Here is a 17607-nt window from a genome sequence, read left to right as displayed (position 1 = left end):
GGGAGGATACAACCGACTTCCCCATTCGCCGCCGGCGCACAGGGCGCAGGAGGCGGGCATACGCTCTGCACCTGCTGCCCCCACAATAGGGCCAGTCGGGTGGCGGAAACGGGATTTCCCGTCGCCCGGCTTAACGGCCCCCGGGTAGAAAGGCGCGCCCATGCCCAGCGCGCCTTTACCCAAGCAGGTAGAACTGAAGGCTGACGAGCCGTCCCGCTGGCCGCTCCGAGGAGAGCGGCCGAGCCGAGGCCGCCGTGGTAGCGGCCGCCGCGCCGGGGCTGTGGAGCGAGAGTAGCACATGGTCCCGGCACAAATGCGGTTGGCGTTGGCATCGTGTGGTTTTAGTGGGTTCAAGTGCCACACACCTGTCCGGCTTCCCGTGGCTGGATGGACGGGACGAGGGTCTTTCCACACGTTAAAAAAAAGGCTTGATTGTGCTAGCCGCAACTCAGGTATCAGGTCAAATCAGGTATGGTGTCGCAGTTTACTGCTTATTACATCATATTTGAATTAAATGTATAACAATATATTAACGAGCAATTGCTTTGCTTTTTAATAAGACGCCATATACTCATTTTTATTTAAACTTATTGTGACAACAATAAATACTACTGTATATATAACAATAAGCACTACTGGTATAACTAAGGGACACAAACATTGCCAATGGATTTACGACCAAAAAAACCTTCTACGCAATCGTGGTGCGAGTTGAAAGGGAAAAGGAAGGATTTAGTGGATTATCCTGAAAATAATAACACTATTTTAAGTTATGTTCTGCGTGATTTGTTCAACTGTGGTCATAAACTGATATAAACTATATTTTGACTGAAGATCTTACCTATATGAAGTCCATATTTTAATAAGTCTTCATGTGTGAAGTATTCCGATCTTCTTTTCGACCGTTTACTGGCTCGAAAATTTTACAGCATGAGATGTATCCCAGAGTTTTCGAAGTTTTTTATCTGGCAAACGATTTTCCCCAATATTTCCGCACGAATATGTTACATTGTTGTATATTTTCACAAAAGAATGCTTACATACCTAATGAAAGCATTGATAAAGTACTCTAAAAGAAACATTGTAATCGACATAGCAAAAGGCAGCGAAGCTTTTGTTTATCTAACACACAGTGTTGTACTCTAGCGAATAAATATGCCGTATTACTCCCTATTTAGAATGATCATTGGTTTCATGTAAAAGAATTTCGGAATCCAGTGCCATTGGATCCAACTATTGGATCAAAGTAACTCAGTTAAATAATGTTCGCCTCAGAGACCAAGAAAACAATATTAGGTACCTATATAAAGGTCTGTGATAGACGACCACGACCCATGGATTCTCTCGATGGATGAATGTGCAGCCGCACACATTAGCTTTCTGAATCTTAAATACAAACTAGTAAGCTGCATTTGAAAACCTCATTGCTCTTCTTTACCCTTTCCTTCCATTTTAACGGAAAAACCTATTGTCTGGGAAGTTTCCTCGAATAAAACCGAATAAAAACCTTGTCACGTCATACCAGATGCAGCGCTTTCTATATTTTAACAAAATCTACTCTGATTTTAGCTCGGCTGTTGCACAAGTGTTCCCACTATTTACGATAAACTCAAAAAGTACTGCACAGATTTTCATGCGATTAACACCAATAAATAGTGTGATTCCTGAGGAAAGTTTGTTTTATTATTTATTATTATACGAAAATATTAATTTTTTACGAGAGCCGGGATGGGCCGCTAGTCAAAAATAAAAAAGTTTCACTAAAGATTGTTGTTAAAATTATTTTGATGACGTAAAACGTCAGCGACCTGTCCCAGCATTACAATGCAAAAATTTTAAAAGATATAGACATAATAATATGTGTATATTTTTTCAAATTTTTATAAGATTCCGCAGAAATTACTTCATCTATCTATTGATGAAAACCTCGTGAATATCCGTGCAGTAGTTATTGAGTTTATCGCGAACAGACAGACCCGGCAGTGAACTATTTTTTCAATACTTAAAAATAAGAATGATAACACGTTTTAGAAAATCGCTTTTAACCCTAAAAATTCCCCAAATCTAGGGACAATAATAGTGGTTACACTCCTATATAATCTATTCTCAAAATAGGTACCTAGGTATAATGACTTCATGTGACGTTTACGTTAAGGATGACAGTGACATGCAATAAAGTCATCAGTATCAAACTGACACTTTTTAAATCTTATCAGGCATGGGAATACTACCACAGAATGCATCGTAAGTTATGATAAAATTTATTTTTGCCCATGATTGATAAAATTGATTACATTTTTTTCATAATTGATTGAGATACCTACTAGTCCAATTTTAATTTAGGATATTTAGAAATATTATCCTTAAAGAGCAGAAAAATAATGAAGCTTTAATAATAATCAGACGTCGCACGTCGCTCACCGACAAAATCAATAACAACAAGGAGAGGAGAGCTGCTGCGAGCGATTGCGCCGCGCCGTTTGTTCGTCCCGCAACTGCAAAAACGTCAAAAATCAAATCAAAACTACCTCTAAGAAATCAATATTTCCCGTGCATGCGTAAAAGTGCAGTCTATGCAGTGCAGTGTATACCTAATTTTCTTTGTATTGTAGACCGGGCGGTAGAGATAGATACTCGTACTTTAGTAGATTCGTATTTCCTTTGTTCCCACTTTATAGCCCTTATGTGAAAATTGGTCGTTTATTTAACTGTAACAATCTGTACACTTAAAAATGCGTTTCCATTATATGTATTATATATTATTAACTTTTGTAATTTTTAATGTTTGGGGGTCCAAGCATTTCCGATTGGGTAGAGGAAGAGGAGGCAATTTAGGTTTACCTGGAGGGAGCAACGTAGAACATTTACCAGAGCCTCGCTGGTTTACGCAAAAATTAGACCATTCAAGTCGAACTAACAACCAAACATGGGAACAGGTGAGTACATTTTTTAAATCATTGCAATCAATTTATTTATTTTTTGCCTGTTTCTTCCTACTTCTGGCCAACCATTTCTTCATAAAACTTCGCCAATTATCAACCCATTGCTTCCTGGGTCTACCACATTTTGTCTTTCCGTATCTAGGAGTCAAATGTGTACAGATGGCTTCAAGTGTCAAACATATCCCATCCAATTCCATTTTAGTGTGTTTTGGAGCTAAGAGCAGAGTTTCAGACTATATGATTTTACCTGATTAAGTATTAATTTGGCATTTTATCTAAAGCTAGCAAAAATAATTTGATTGATCTCAAGTACCAGTTATCACATCATTTTTTAAATCACTTTTATGGCATTGATGACACTTAAAAGTTGTTGCTTGTGATACAGCACAATTCACCCAGGTACTTGGTATCATGTACCAGGGCGACTGAGCTGCACTCGGAATGAATTGGAATGTCTATAGCCCACTTTATAGATATTTTACTAACTCAATTTCAATGTGAACTCTATTGGTCTAGGCCTTTCTTTTATACCCATTGAGATAGTTGTAAAAAATATGTAATCCACCATTTTGTAGAGAGGCCATCTTGGTTTTACAATACAGATTGTCATCAGTAGGTACTATTAGGTGCGAAGATGATCTAATTTCAATAAACATCACCATCAGCTATTTTTATTCCCAATACTGAAGCTCAGACCACTTTATGAATATGGATAAGGAGTAGTGTAAGTAGTACACAGTAAATGGGTTGGATATGCAATATTGTAAAGGATCTGGGGTCGCAGTATTTCATAAAAAAATACTTAGCTAAAATATATTTTGTTTCTATTCTAACAACACTTAATAATATTTGAAATTAGATAAAATATACTTTAATTTAAATTATGCTTTAACTTTTTTATTAAAAAAAAGTATAACAACAACAAAAACAAAAAACAAAGTATACAAGCTGAATAGTGCAAGGGAATCAAGCTCTTGGATAAGCTGAATGAAAACTAAAAATACAAATTGCAAAATCATTTTCAAATAGAATGTAGTTACAGATAGGTACTTATTAACTTAGATCATCATGATATTATAAATTTGAGAAACTGAGATATTAAAAAATTTAGGGCCATGTAGTAGTTTATTTTAATTTATCACTCCAACAAATTAGTGAATATCTATTAATTGTTAGTAGTTTTTTACCGCACCTTCGCCCATGTGCATTTTGCATTTCTCCATTACTTAATTAGGTACTACCTACTTTCTCAAAAACCTGGTTTAGTACTCATAATATTTAGGATGTTAGGATAAACGTCATTCTTATATAAAGCAGCAGTTCAGTACCATGGTAAGAAGCCAAAAATGATGAATAAAATTCAAGCCTACCGCGCACAGGTTGCGCGCGCAGCGTGCCGTAGTTGCTGTGGGGTCAATACGCTTAGCAGCCGGGTAAACGGGGCAAATATTAAATGAAGTACCTATATGCGCGGCGGAACGTTTTATAAAAAATCATTACATACTTATTAAATGCTTTGACTTATTTATGTAACTACCTACGATGTTTACCCTAATTTCCACAGGCTCTGTCGGCTGTCGACTGTGCCAGTCCTGAATTCCTTTTGTTTCATACATATTTTTTCATATTTCAGCTTTATTACATGAATGATAGTTTTTTCGACTTTAATAAGCCCGGGCCAGTATTTTTGATGATTGGCGGGGAAGGCCCTGCAGATCCAAGGTGGCTAGTCAAAGGGGCATGGATAGAATATGCAAAGAAATTCAAAGCTCTTTGTCTTAATTTAGAACATCGCTACTATGGAAAGTCGCACCCTACTGAGTAAGTTTATTTGTTAAAGTTTTATTAAGTCTCATGATTTTATACCAAATTTTAACAAATACCTAAATAGGTAGGTAATAGAAGAATAATGGGAATGCTATTGCTACGCTTACTAAATTTCCAGATAGCAAAACAATGGACAATATGTAGTATAATAATAGTTTTTCATTATTTTAATGCATTGCTTTTTTAATTGTGGTTTTGTTTGCTTACAGAGATTTAAGTACCAAAAACTTAAAGTATTTGTCATCTGTTCAAGCACTAGCAGATTTAGCATATTTCATATCAGCCATGAGAGCCAAGTACAGACTACCGAATGCTGTTAAATGGGTAGCGTTCGGGGGCTCCTACCCCGGCTCTTTAGCTGCTTGGCTGAGAATGAAATATCCGCATTTAGTGCATGCTGCTGTCTCCAGCAGCGGACCGCTTCTGGCCAAAGTTGATTTTATGGGTATGATTTTGTCCTATTTTTCTCATTCGTTATTTTTGTTAATAGTACACGTGTGATATTTTTTTAGCATGAAACTTCGTGCTAAATAAATATCTATTCAAATAAAGTTACGTACCTAACATAGTTGAATTACTTTACCTACCTACACATATAGTATGTGGCGAATTGCGATACAACATTTATTCAGCTGATAAACAACAGCGAACCAGTTTTATGAAATGATAAACCATAAAGCTGGTAATGTATTGTTCAAATGTGTTATATTTTTCAAATGTTCACTTTCAAAATTCACTTTCACTTTTTGAAAAATTGGGGCATCGTCTTATTGTATATTTGCTTAGTAGGTATCTACCTACTTGATGACTTCAAGTCTCTTGAAAAACGCATACGTATTATTTATATTATTTATTATTGATCATTACACATTCAGATAAGTTTAGTGCTCGGCTTTGCATCGCGTGAAAATCCTGCCTCGTAATTAATAATGAACTTTTGCACGCTTATATTTTTTTTTATAAACCTCAGCCCAGCATTTATCTATGGCCCAGCAATATGAACGCGTACCTAGTACATATTGCCGATCTGCCTATTATTTATAAGAATAATTAAAAGTAGGTATGTGTATACTATTAACAGCGAAATAACATCACATGACCTGCGTCTAGTGTAAAAGAGTCAGCGAATCAGAATAACGTTTGATATTTGGGAACATATTATTTCAGAGTATTATCAAGTGGTTCTGAATGCATTACGTGAAAAAACTGGAGGAGACGAATGTATCACAGAGTTGATGATTGCTCACCAACAGATTGTGACACTGTTGAAAAAGTATCCCAAAGAAATTGAAAAGGAGTTCAAGTGAGTTCTATTCTATTATGTTTAATAGAATATCTTTTAGCTTTCAATGTTCGCGAATTCGATATCTGCTTAGCTCAGGTATCTTTATTGATAAAAGTTTTGATTCGGCTTGGTGTAATAGCTTGAAGTATGTTATCTAATTAATACACCTTTGCGTGCGAGTCGAACACAACATGCATCTGGTTTACTTACGCTATTTTAAATATGATATTTCGGCTAAGAGATACAAAACAATAATATTGACCCGTTATTTTGCAAAAATTTTTTGCACGATATAGCTTTAAAGGCTGAGCATGCTCTTGTTATTTTTTGCAAGAACAATAATTAATAACATTAAGCAATTTTACTCAAGGGTCTGCCAGGCTTTCTCTAATGCAACTAGTGATGATATAAGGAATTTTTTCAACTCCATCGCTGACGATTTTGCCGATCTAGTTCAATATAATGAGGATAACAGAATTGGCGCCGACAATCGTTTTAAAAACCTCACGATAAATACAGTAAGTTATTGAAGCTTTAGTTAATATTTCACTAACAAGGGACGAAAGTGTCTACTAACATAGGAAAGCGGTGAACAAAGGAAAGCCTAATAAAAAGAATTAATTACTTGGACAGACCCAGGGAAGATGAGTGTATGTTGTGTTTTATGTTCTTAATTCAGATAATAGGCCTGTAGTTCAGAATTAAAACAATAAAGTAAAAAGAATGTTGCCAGATTTACAATTCAACATTATGTTTTATTGTTATTTTAAATTGAAATATTGTAATCGACTTTAAATAATTGTACTGAATGGATTCTGATGAAATAACGTAATACTTCAAATGTTATCTCAAATCAAACTCGCTTGTTTTTTATTGATTTGTGTTTTTTTTATTGTCTGTGTGAGGTACTTTATAGTCATTGCTTTCTAGGTGTGCAATATGTTAACTAGCCGTGGATCAAAACCAAAACCAGCTTACAAGAAACTTGCTACCTTTAATAAAATTATGTTGGCTAAGAATAACCAGACATGCATGGACTACAGCTACAAAAATATGATTCAGGAACTGCGCAACGTATCATGGGGATCAGAAGGGGGTATGATGTTAGATTGTTAAAAAAATATGTACTTACTATTTTTATGATATAGTGAGTACCGAAGTAAGTATAAACTCTTAATTGCACCAATGACAAGAACTAGAGAGGTACAATAGGCGGTCTTATGGCTCTAGGAGTTCCAGGCTACCTTGAAGAAAGGAGACAAATAATGATACCTAATTCGTAACTTTGACAGTGTACCTACTCTATTATTTTTTAAATATACATTAACAGAACTATCATTTTAGGTCGTCAATGGACATACCAAACGTGTACCGAGTTTGGATTTTATCAAACTTCATCCCGAGAAATTGAAGTATTTGGAAACCTATTTCCTCTTGATTTTTTTATTAAGCAGTGTGAGGATATATTTGGTAAAAAGTATGTGTATGACTTACATTATATTAAAATTAACTTTTTGTGTGTAGTTGTGTGTGGATCAATCCAAGAATTTTTGAGTTATAATTTTACTTGTATGCAATTACACTGTCTGCCGTCGCTTGAAATGTACATAACACTTCTTCGTTTTATTTTTAGATTCAATAAGGATTTTGTGAAGGCAGCCGTTAGCTCAACGAATACTAACTATGGTGGCTTGGACATAGAAGTCAGTCGAGTGGTATATGTACATGGTTCTGTAGACCCTTGGCATGCTTTGGGGATCATAAAAACTAAAGACAATGATGCACCGGCTATATTTATCAAAGGTTACTTTATTTCGTATAAGATTGAACGTTCATTTGTAAATTAAACTATAATTATTTATTTATGTTTTATATATTATAGGAACTGCGCATTGCGCCAATATGTACCCTTCGAGAGACGAGGATCCTAGCGAGTTGGTGAAGGCCCGTGTCGAGATCGAGCAGCATCTAGACTCCTGGCTCGAGCTCCCTTGACTGTCTCTGTACACCTGCTTACACCAGGTTTTTACCCATGCAACTCCAGATGATCTTGATAATACTGACTGTGTACACTGGTTCCTGGCTCGTCAAATTTTTAGGCTTATCGTTACATGGCTCGGCCTTGTGTTTTTCGTCGCGAAAATGTTATACATGATCCGTACCACGGCATTCCAAAATGCTATATTGGCACGACTGATCCAGCAAGAACGTATTAATGAAAGACTGCGCCACTGAATACCATGTCCACATTGTTCTTAGTCATTCTGAATGTCAACAATGTAATAAATATGTAACCAATTAAATATGTAATCCAGTAACTACAATACATACACAAATTATTGATATTTGTCGCCGTTTTAGATACATATATTGTGGTTACCAATGTAAACCAGTAACTACATATTGATGTTTCTCTTCGATTTAGATACATATAGTTACCAATGTAATCTAGTAACTACAATACAACTTATTAATGTTTAACTTTAACTACAATAGTATATAACATTACGTATTAATGTTTGATGTCAATTTAGATATATAAAGCTAACAATAAGTAACATCTTATATTTAAAATTATATTTATTGAATTTTCTTTTATCTTAATTAAAATTAATGATTGCGTCAATTTTATATAATTCAAATTGAACTTATAATTGCATTTGATTAATTTATATTTGTATTGCGTCCCATTTAATGGGATATTATGCTCAAATTTCATTAGTACTAAGAACAGTAATCAATCTCGTAAAATAAATTAGATCTTAAGAATACTACTATTGAAGATTAATGCAGTGTTTGCTATTATATTCATTCACAATTATATTTATCACAATCGTATTATATTATTTGAGCTGTCAACAGCGTCATAGTCCAGAAACGAAATTAAACGAAATAGTATTATATACTTTTATCGTATTGTAACTCGTTATATTACATGGATAAGATATAATCAATTAAAATATGTGTTAAAATGTCAGGACTCGTCATTTTCTTTTTCAATTTTACTTATAGTATTTTCTTCCTGATCCACAAGTGTGTTTAATGGTTTTCCCTTCAACATTATCTCCATAGTTCTGAAAAACAAAAAATATAAGTTACAAAAAGTTTTTAGTTCTCACGCTTGTAATTGTCATTTTTCTAGAATGCAGAAAATTAACCTATTTCCACGGAAAAACAACACCTTCGTCGGACGTTAACAGTGATTTGTAATGTCATGTGGCATGACAGACAGGCTATTAAAATCTGCCGTCTTTTTATTTCGTAAAAGAGAAAATAAAAATTCATCAGATGATCGCATGGCTTAAGGCCCCTCGAAACGATCGGTGCATGTGGGACTCGGAGGTCTAGGATAAGCTAAAAGTGTCCGTCTGGATGAACGGTCACTAAGCATATATAATGTTGAACGTATGTTTAAACATTGTTTCTATATTGCTTCTCTTTCTACTTAGACTCACTTATAACTACTTAGTCGACGCAGGGATTTTAAAGACTGTGTCACGTGGCGATGAGGTGAAAACTGCATATTGTTAAAAGAAAATATTTATTTAATTACCAGGAAATGTGTAACAAACATAGTTGTTAGGACTGCCTCATCATCATTTGCCTTGCCTTGTTCACAATTCTCTATCTTTTGCTATATTTGGATCCACCCCCAGCAACCTCAAATCCTCCCTAACACAATCCATCCATCTCTTCCTAGGCCTTCCTCGTCCTCTATATCCATGTACCTTCCTACTTAAAGCTTTCCTCAGTAAATGATTCTCTTCTCTCCTCATCACGTGTCAACCGAGTCTATTACCTCTAATTTTATCATATGTTGAAAATGGTATATTGGTAAAAACTAGGTGAACTTACAAAGTTAGCAGAAATACGACGGTTTGCGTTGACATAGTGAAATAGAATATGGTGTTAATGTAATTCGTATTGAATGTAGCTTTGTACACTTGAGAGTATATGATGGACGCGAACATGGCTACTGCATTCTCCATAACCGACAGGAACGCATATGCAACACCTGGAACAGTAACATTTTTATTATTCCGTTTCGAAAACCACTGGGCGTGTCTTGCCCAGGGTCCGGACAAGCCGTTCGTTTGCTTAATCCTTTGAAAAGCTTTCCCATATTCTTGTCTTACGTGTTCTATGGCTAACCCAATCCAATGACTATCCCATATGGTGAGGCCACCCTTTCAAAGGATTTCCCATATGATATGGCTAACTCTTTCGAAGGGGTAACCCGTTCGTTATAGCGCTTACTCTGTTCGGCTTTCCCCTTAAATACCTGCGGGGGGAGAGGGGTGTAGTTTTTATCACACCTCGCTCCTGTGCAAATTTGCGTAGCTCCGTGTGAAGAGCCTAAAAGACACGAAACGACACATTGAATCGTGTAAATAATAACGCACCGCTTTACCGTACGCGCTTAGTAGATTTGTTGTGCATTGCAATTTATTCAAATTAAGACCGTATGGCCTGAGCTTAAAGCATAAATTAGCCTGCTATCTGAACGGGTAACCCCTTCATATGACTTACCTCAAAGAAAGGGTTTTGTAGTGGTTGATATAGCTCTTACCAAAGCAAATTGAACGGGTTACAGAACCGAACGGCTTTCGCCTTCAAAACCCCTTCAAAACCCGTGAAAGGGATAGCGGTCCGTTCCCTGGTCTTGCCCTGTGTATGATGTACCACTTTTATCATAGGTAGGTCAAATAAATCAATGTGTTTTATGACAAAATTAATAAGGGACCAAATGTTTAGCTATGCCGCTTCCACCTGATTCTGAAATCGGGGCGAACTGAAGAACCAGTGCATTGCTAATATTGCTATCGTCATGAAAGTGCGCATAGTCATAAATATCGCAATCTGGAATGCGTTCAAATGGATTCAGAGCATTAAGAATACGCTAGGTTGAGGTAAATCATTATTATTCGCCCAAACCATAAAAAGGATTTTTTTTTATATTCCCCTAGTTTTCCATAGATTTCTTGGGTTGTATGTTGTTCGTAAAAATAAATATAATAAAAAATACAGACCTCTTTCAGCTGTGGGTAACACCTTGGACATCATAGATCGAATCAGAGGCGCCACACATGGCCCCAAAGCCGCCGCCGCTCCGCCGACATACAAGAGTTTTTCGACGGTTGCGTGTGCGTATATGAAGTGCCCGACAATGTGTGCCGATGCGCCGATCATAACTATGAGCTAAAATTATCACATTATAATTAGAGTACAACACAAAGCCCTCCTCCACGACGGATTCGACTCATTGTTTGTATTTGATACCGTTTTAGTTGTTACTAAGACAATTTACTTCTGAAGGTTTATCAATAGATAAATATCCCCGTCAGAACCCGGGCCACAGTAGACATACAGGATGGCCAACTTGGAGGTATACAACTTTGTTTTGCCGCCATTTTGTTTCGGCGGTAAATATGACAGTTGTTACATGAAAATTACAACATTAAAATTAGTGTAGATACGGCAAATTTATTATGTAGCGTTTTACGACGGAACAACGTGTTTTAATTATTTAATTATTAAAATGTTTTACGAAACATTAAAAAGAATGTTTCTCAGTCGATTAATTTCCAGAAACTGTTACACTGGTTGGCCCCCAAGATCGCCTGCAGCTCCTGACTTTTTTGTGGGGATATCTAAAAGGACGTGTCTATGCTAGCAGGCCAATGAATCTTCAGCAATTAAAACAAAATATTCGAGACACAGTCACGGGGATAACGCGGGAAATGTGTAAAAACGTGATGAAACATCTGCGGTGGTGTTAGAGGTGGACATTTGTTTGACATTATTTCCAAGTTTAACTGCCGTCCCTAAATACAATATTTAACAAGGAATACTTGATATTTATTTTATATTTCATGGAATCAAATTAAAAAATTAAAGTGTTATAACCTGTTATTTGGCCACACTGTACTAGCTATAGTTACAAATATTATCAAGGATTAAGATCTTAGTGGTTTCAGTTTGCATTATTTGATCTTACGTACTTAGACGGAATTGTGTTATCAAAACAATGCATTGCCGCTACAATTAAGTAAGTAATATCTATAACTAAGTATACCTAGTTTATTTTTCAGTAATTCATTTTATTAGCTATGTTCATTGACAGAATCGAAAACACTGAAAAAAACTCAATGTAGTAGTGTCACTCATTGCAACTATTCGAGTATTAGATATAGACATATCGTTTCCATACATCATCACGCGATAAATTGACGACCGCAATCTCTACCATTATTATAAAGAGGTAATCATTTGTGAGTTTGTATGTTTGATGCTGGTAATCCTCGAAACTACCGAACCAAATCCATAAATTATTTCACTATTATAAAGATAGTGATAGTAGCCTATTTAATCTTAACTAACCTAACCTTTATTTTATCCTAAAATTCCCACTTTGCTCGCAAAGCCTCTGGCAACATCTAGATATTTACCATATAAACTAAATATACGAAGACAAAAATCTGGTTTTCATGAGTATGTGGAGATTTTATCAGTTAATCTGTATAGTTGACCTATCAACTTAAACGATAAATATAATGTATAAGTTTTACATGTTAGATACTACGAAGATGACAATTACATCACAACAGCCTTACAAGGCCATTGTTTTTATTATTGTACGCTATTTGTTTATCTCGTTATATACTCATCCAAGTCAAATATCAAATAGATATACCATTGATTTCTAAAAGTAGATGCCCTAAAATTTTGTTAGTAATAACTTCGAGCCAGTAAATTGAATTTGAGAGATTGAGTGATGGATAAAGAAGAAAAAGTAGGGGAAGTATAAATATTTATGCATATTTATCTTCTTGTATCTCATCTTATTGCCCTTGCACAATATGTCAAAAGTAATCTCTCATTTATCATATCATTCTTACATTATAAGATTATGGTATTTCTTCCATGACTCTGTATAAGCCCGGTCATGATTATCTTATGTCACGTTTGAAAAAATAACCTAAGGGTTTACTGATTGACTCGAGAGATAAAAGCTGACAATGATAAAGACATCAATCATAATATTAGGAAGAAAAAAGTTGTGCCTATAGACATGTATATATTTGCAACAAACTTTCTAAAGATATCATTAGATAAGATATAGTTTAAGTGGTCTAGTTAGGAACGGTACTGATATGTACTGTACTGTTACGTACTGTTATTTGTTTAAATAAGTTTTGCAAAAGAAATACAACACACTATATACCATACAAGAAATACTACGTCATGAGGGGCCCGATACTCACGCTTTGTAATTTAAAATATTACATACCGTGTCGCGCCACTTGAATAGCTTGGTCATAATCGGAATGCCAAACAACATGGCCAAGACGTAGGATGAGCTCAGAAATGTTCTAAAATTACTGAAATCTGATGCATCCCATTTGAAAACTTTCGTGGTGTACAGATACATCATAGGGCGTTCATCTGTAATTGAAACATACAAGTGTATAATACATGACAGAAATGACTAATTTTATTGTTTTCAACTGAAATTGTTTGATGTTTTAAGTAGTGCAATAGTAAACAGTTGTTTACAGAAATTTTACAAATTGGGGACATGTCTACTATACCTTAGTTTGGTCTCGCCTACAAAAAAGATCACTCCAAACCGTACGGTCGATGTCGTACAATGCTACTAGCTTGCCAGCTGTCAAGACATACCCTAGTAGCATTGTCTGTTGGCAACAACAGTATTCTCAACTAGAGGCCGGCTACAAAATCACAGCGGTATCTTCGAAAATTTAACGTTTATTTTTCACACTGACACTTCAGCGTCATAAACCCAAAATGCAACCAGGAACATGCGAAGATGATAAAAAATTTCACCAACTGATCTGATCGAATCACCTGTTAACTACCTAGGTACTAGCTAGTAGAAGTACCTTATATTTGACATATATAACAATAAACGTACCTCTTTGGAACGTGTAAAACGCCATTGAAACAAGTAATATCCATAAAAATATCCTTTTGTTATTATTTCTCTTCTTGGTCAAAGTAACTAATGTCTGCTTTATATTTTTGACATCAAAGAAATCAGTAATGGGATTCTTCACGTTGGCTTCTCTGAGAGATTTTTGTTCGGGCCTTGTTTGCCATTCGAGGAATATGAGACAATGCAGCGTCGCCAGTACCATCAGGCAAGTGTTGATGGCAAACATTGCGGTGAACGACTTGTTCACGACATTTTTGTATAAAACATTACCTGAAAATAAACAAAACAATTTTTATTACGTAGGTACATTGTCCTGATACACATGACAAGAAAGTGAAGATCTTTGTTACTCAATTAAGCTAATCTAATTCTACTAGAGAGATTTAGATGAATTATTTCTTTACAATCTCTCAATCTCTCTAGTATGTTATAAATAGAATTTAATATGGGATAGGATATATGGTACTTTTTAGTTTCGAAGCTAGCAAAATTATATTTCTGGTATATTATGTGGTAATGAGAAAATTAAATAACTCCTGAGTTAACATCTGTTATCAGGCTGTTTTATTAACTTGTTTGTATAAATTAGAGAGGAGATCAAAATCCTTATCATGTTTCAGTAATATGTTATGGAAAAAGTGATTACTTAGACGTTGTCAAAAATGCCCCTGCAGCTTGAATAATGCTCAATGTGAGATAGCAATGTGCTAAAAAAATCATTTGACTGGGATTATTATTATACTCGTCATCTATTGGGCTATGACAAAGGGACATAAAGCAGATTGTATCAATTTAATAATAGTGATTATTCGCTACAAAAGTGTCAGTTAGTGACAGAAACAATTGCTGTAAAACCGACTCCACATAGTCTTCTCGCATCTACCCCTAGTGTTATCGGTATTACATAGGTACATACATCTTATCTCTCACATTAAAACCGAAATCGCTTCTCCATATTCAAAGAGCCCGGGCATTACAAATAATGTTCTTATTAATCACCTGGTCCATAACATACCTATATAATCTTATGACAACATAACAAATGTTTCCATTTTACAAGCTTTTATTTGAATTGTAATGTAATTATGTATATATCACTATGTCTCAGGTGAAATCTTGCAACTCAAGTTTGAAGCAGATATCTTTAACCGACTGAGCTGAATGCTGTACGCCAATCTGTCGCAGTTTTAGTCAATCAAGTGTTTAACATGATAATGAAGAGCTACAGATGGCTCAGTGTTACAGCTCAGCCTGTGATAGTCAAACAACTTTAGCAATAGTCGGTCACAGGATGAATGGCCCAGTATCGAACTCCGCCATGCTTCGGAGTATACACACTACCAATCCGCATTAACCCCGCGTAGACTAATGGCTAGAGGAAAATCAGAAAGAGCTCACCTATAGCGACACCAGTGGGCATGGTACTCAAGTAAACTACATCTAGTATGCCGACCCTAAGCGTCCTGTTTTTCACAGACGTAACGTCAGCAATGTATGCGAAGCAGCCGGCGAAAATTGCCAAATCTGCTCCAGTAATGGCACTTGGGAATGCAGCTGTATATATCACATATTCTACTGGCCAATCTGAAATATTTTAGACTTGCTATGTTTTAATGAACAAAAGAGGAAAAAGAATCATATTTCATTGCCTGAAACACTGCATTACCTGTACAAATAGAAAGCAGGTAACAGGAAAACTAAGTAAGTAAATGTTTATTCAAGTGAATCAAAGACATTCTGAATCATGAGGAGGAATTGGTACTGTGGAAAAAAATGCATCAACCGACTTTCACTTTTTCTTTTAGTCTATTTTACACCATGAATTATTTTGTTTAAAATTATTTTGTCTTATTAAATTGTGTATTGATAAATGTTGGTTGCTTACCTTTTATTGTATTTAAGGTAATCATAGCAGAGAAATAAAGTTTTCCCAGCAAGCCTGCCAGCAGTATAGACTTCCGGCCCCGTTTGTCACTGTATGAACCCAAGAAAAATGCAAGAAACACAGGCACAATGTGACCAGCCACTCCATTCCATTGGTGGAATGTCGAAATTGTTAACTGTAAAATTTAATAATTAGTCATACATTTTGTACAATTAAAGGAACATAGATAAATGTGGCAAGTGTGTACGAAGCAACTAAGGGTCTAGGCAATAATAATATTCCCATGGAAGGATGAAATCAGACAGGTAACCAATTGTAAAATCATAGCTGCATATTCAAAATTTTAAGGCTTGCACATCTTCACAAACCCTAACACAACTGGGAACATGCAGACAGAGAGAGAGAAAACTAAGTAGCAAGAATATGTAAAAGCTGCAGTTCTCAAACTTTTTTGTAGACAGAATCCTTTGACAAAGCATTAGTATGGTAAAAAAGTTCATATTTTGTAGTGTTAACCTTATGCCTTTTCAAGATTAATTCAATCATATTAAATGGCAATTACTATCTTTGTGGAGTATTTATTTTTTTATTCTAGAGATTAGCAGAGCACACTTAGTGAACCACTGCATACTAGCTGTGATGCACAAAGTGGGTACAAATAAAATTTGTAATATAATATATATAAATATTAATTTAAACAGACAACATGTAGTTACATAGGTACCTAAATATTTTATTTCTCACCATTTTATTTGTAGTTACAGTTACACAACAAAACAATATATTCTAGATTTTGTGTTTACCTGAACTTCATTATTTATATCCTCATAGTTGCTAATATTGTAACATATTTCACTGCTGTAGCCATGATTTACTGTGCATGCTTTGTAAACATAAAATGTTTGTTCGATGACTGACGTGATCATGAAAGCCATCATGTAGAAAAACATGGGAGGCTCCACTGTTATGTACTTGTACCATGGCTTGTGTCTGGGATTATGCTAAAATATTTGAAATTGTTTTTGATAACTGTAAATACAACAATCAGAAAGAAATCAACCAATCAAGTTTAATTTAGCAATCATATAAATACTGTATATGAAATTAAAAACACACAGTAAAATATAGAAAACTTCAATTTTACACTAAAAGCTTGTTGGTGATAGTGACACACTATGGTCAAGCAAGTAATCATAGGTAATGACAAAGGTAAAACACTGAACTATTAAGCAGTATAACTTCAGTAATAAAACTGTTAGAAATGAAATTAACAAGACTTGTAAAATTTGTTCATATTCATTGCATAATAACTGATGTAATATCAGTTTTATTGAGTACTTTATCTCTTACCTGATCGTAACTGCGGTAAGTAAATATTTTAGTCATTATTGTTGCTTAAGAAATATCTTCTCGAATATCTACACGTAAACTTTATTTCCAGTTATGGACACTGCTATCACGTGCTACAAACTTGTTACAAAAATCTTAAAAGTGCATAGATTTTTATAAACCACAGATAAATGCGCGATTAAACTCGTATTTACACTTTACAATATTATCAACAACTTCGCGCGTTCAATCCTAGTACTATCTAACCAAAAATCTGAATTGCCGGCTCGGTTTATTGGTCCAGGCTTTCTGACGTGTGGTTACGGTGTGTGTGTGAGGTTTGATTTGATTTGACAGACAGATATTGTAGTAGGGCAGTACA

The 17607-nt window shown here is 35.2% G+C and overlaps 2 protein-coding genes across 3 annotated transcripts; one reads left to right on the top strand and one right to left on the bottom strand.

Moving 5' to 3' along the window:
• The first annotated feature begins 2434 nt into the window (after window positions 1-2434).
• LOC128682965 (uncharacterized protein) lies at window positions 2435-9031 on the top strand. The gene is made up of 9 exons (XM_053768058.2): window positions 2435-2936; window positions 4576-4763; window positions 4979-5214; window positions 5937-6072; window positions 6425-6572; window positions 6985-7150; window positions 7399-7531; window positions 7688-7857; window positions 7937-9031. Exons 1-9 carry the CDS (start codon window positions 2733-2735, stop codon window positions 8047-8049), a joined length of 1494 nt encoding a protein of 497 aa, XP_053624033.1. The 5' UTR covers window positions 2435-2732; the 3' UTR covers window positions 8050-9031.
• On the bottom strand, window positions 8951-17570 carry LOC128682966 (uncharacterized protein). Of its 2 annotated transcripts, none has more exons than XM_053768060.2 (9): window positions 17247-17570; window positions 16700-16925; window positions 15897-16071; window positions 15410-15595; window positions 13991-14281; window positions 13346-13500; window positions 11085-11253; window positions 9910-10069; window positions 8951-9128 (listed from the first exon to the last, which is right to left on the bottom strand). In XM_053768060.2, exons 2-9 carry the CDS (start codon window positions 16844-16846, stop codon window positions 9029-9031), a joined length of 1383 nt encoding a protein of 460 aa, XP_053624035.1. In that variant the 5' UTR covers window positions 16847-16925; window positions 17247-17570; the 3' UTR covers window positions 8951-9028. The 2 variants fall into 2 exon arrangements, with proteins under 2 accessions (XP_053624035.1, XP_053624034.1); XM_053768059.2 differs by having other exon boundaries at window positions 16700-16897.
• Between the last annotated feature and the right edge of the window lie 37 nt (window positions 17571-17607).

Source organism: Plodia interpunctella, chromosome Z (genome assembly GCF_027563975.2).
Source record: "Plodia interpunctella isolate USDA-ARS_2022_Savannah chromosome Z, ilPloInte3.2, whole genome shotgun sequence".
NCBI classification, from domain to species: Eukaryota; Metazoa; Arthropoda; class Insecta; order Lepidoptera; family Pyralidae; genus Plodia; species Plodia interpunctella.
The sequence above is the reverse complement of the archived record's forward strand: the minus strand, read 5'-3'. Positions and strand labels throughout refer to the sequence as shown.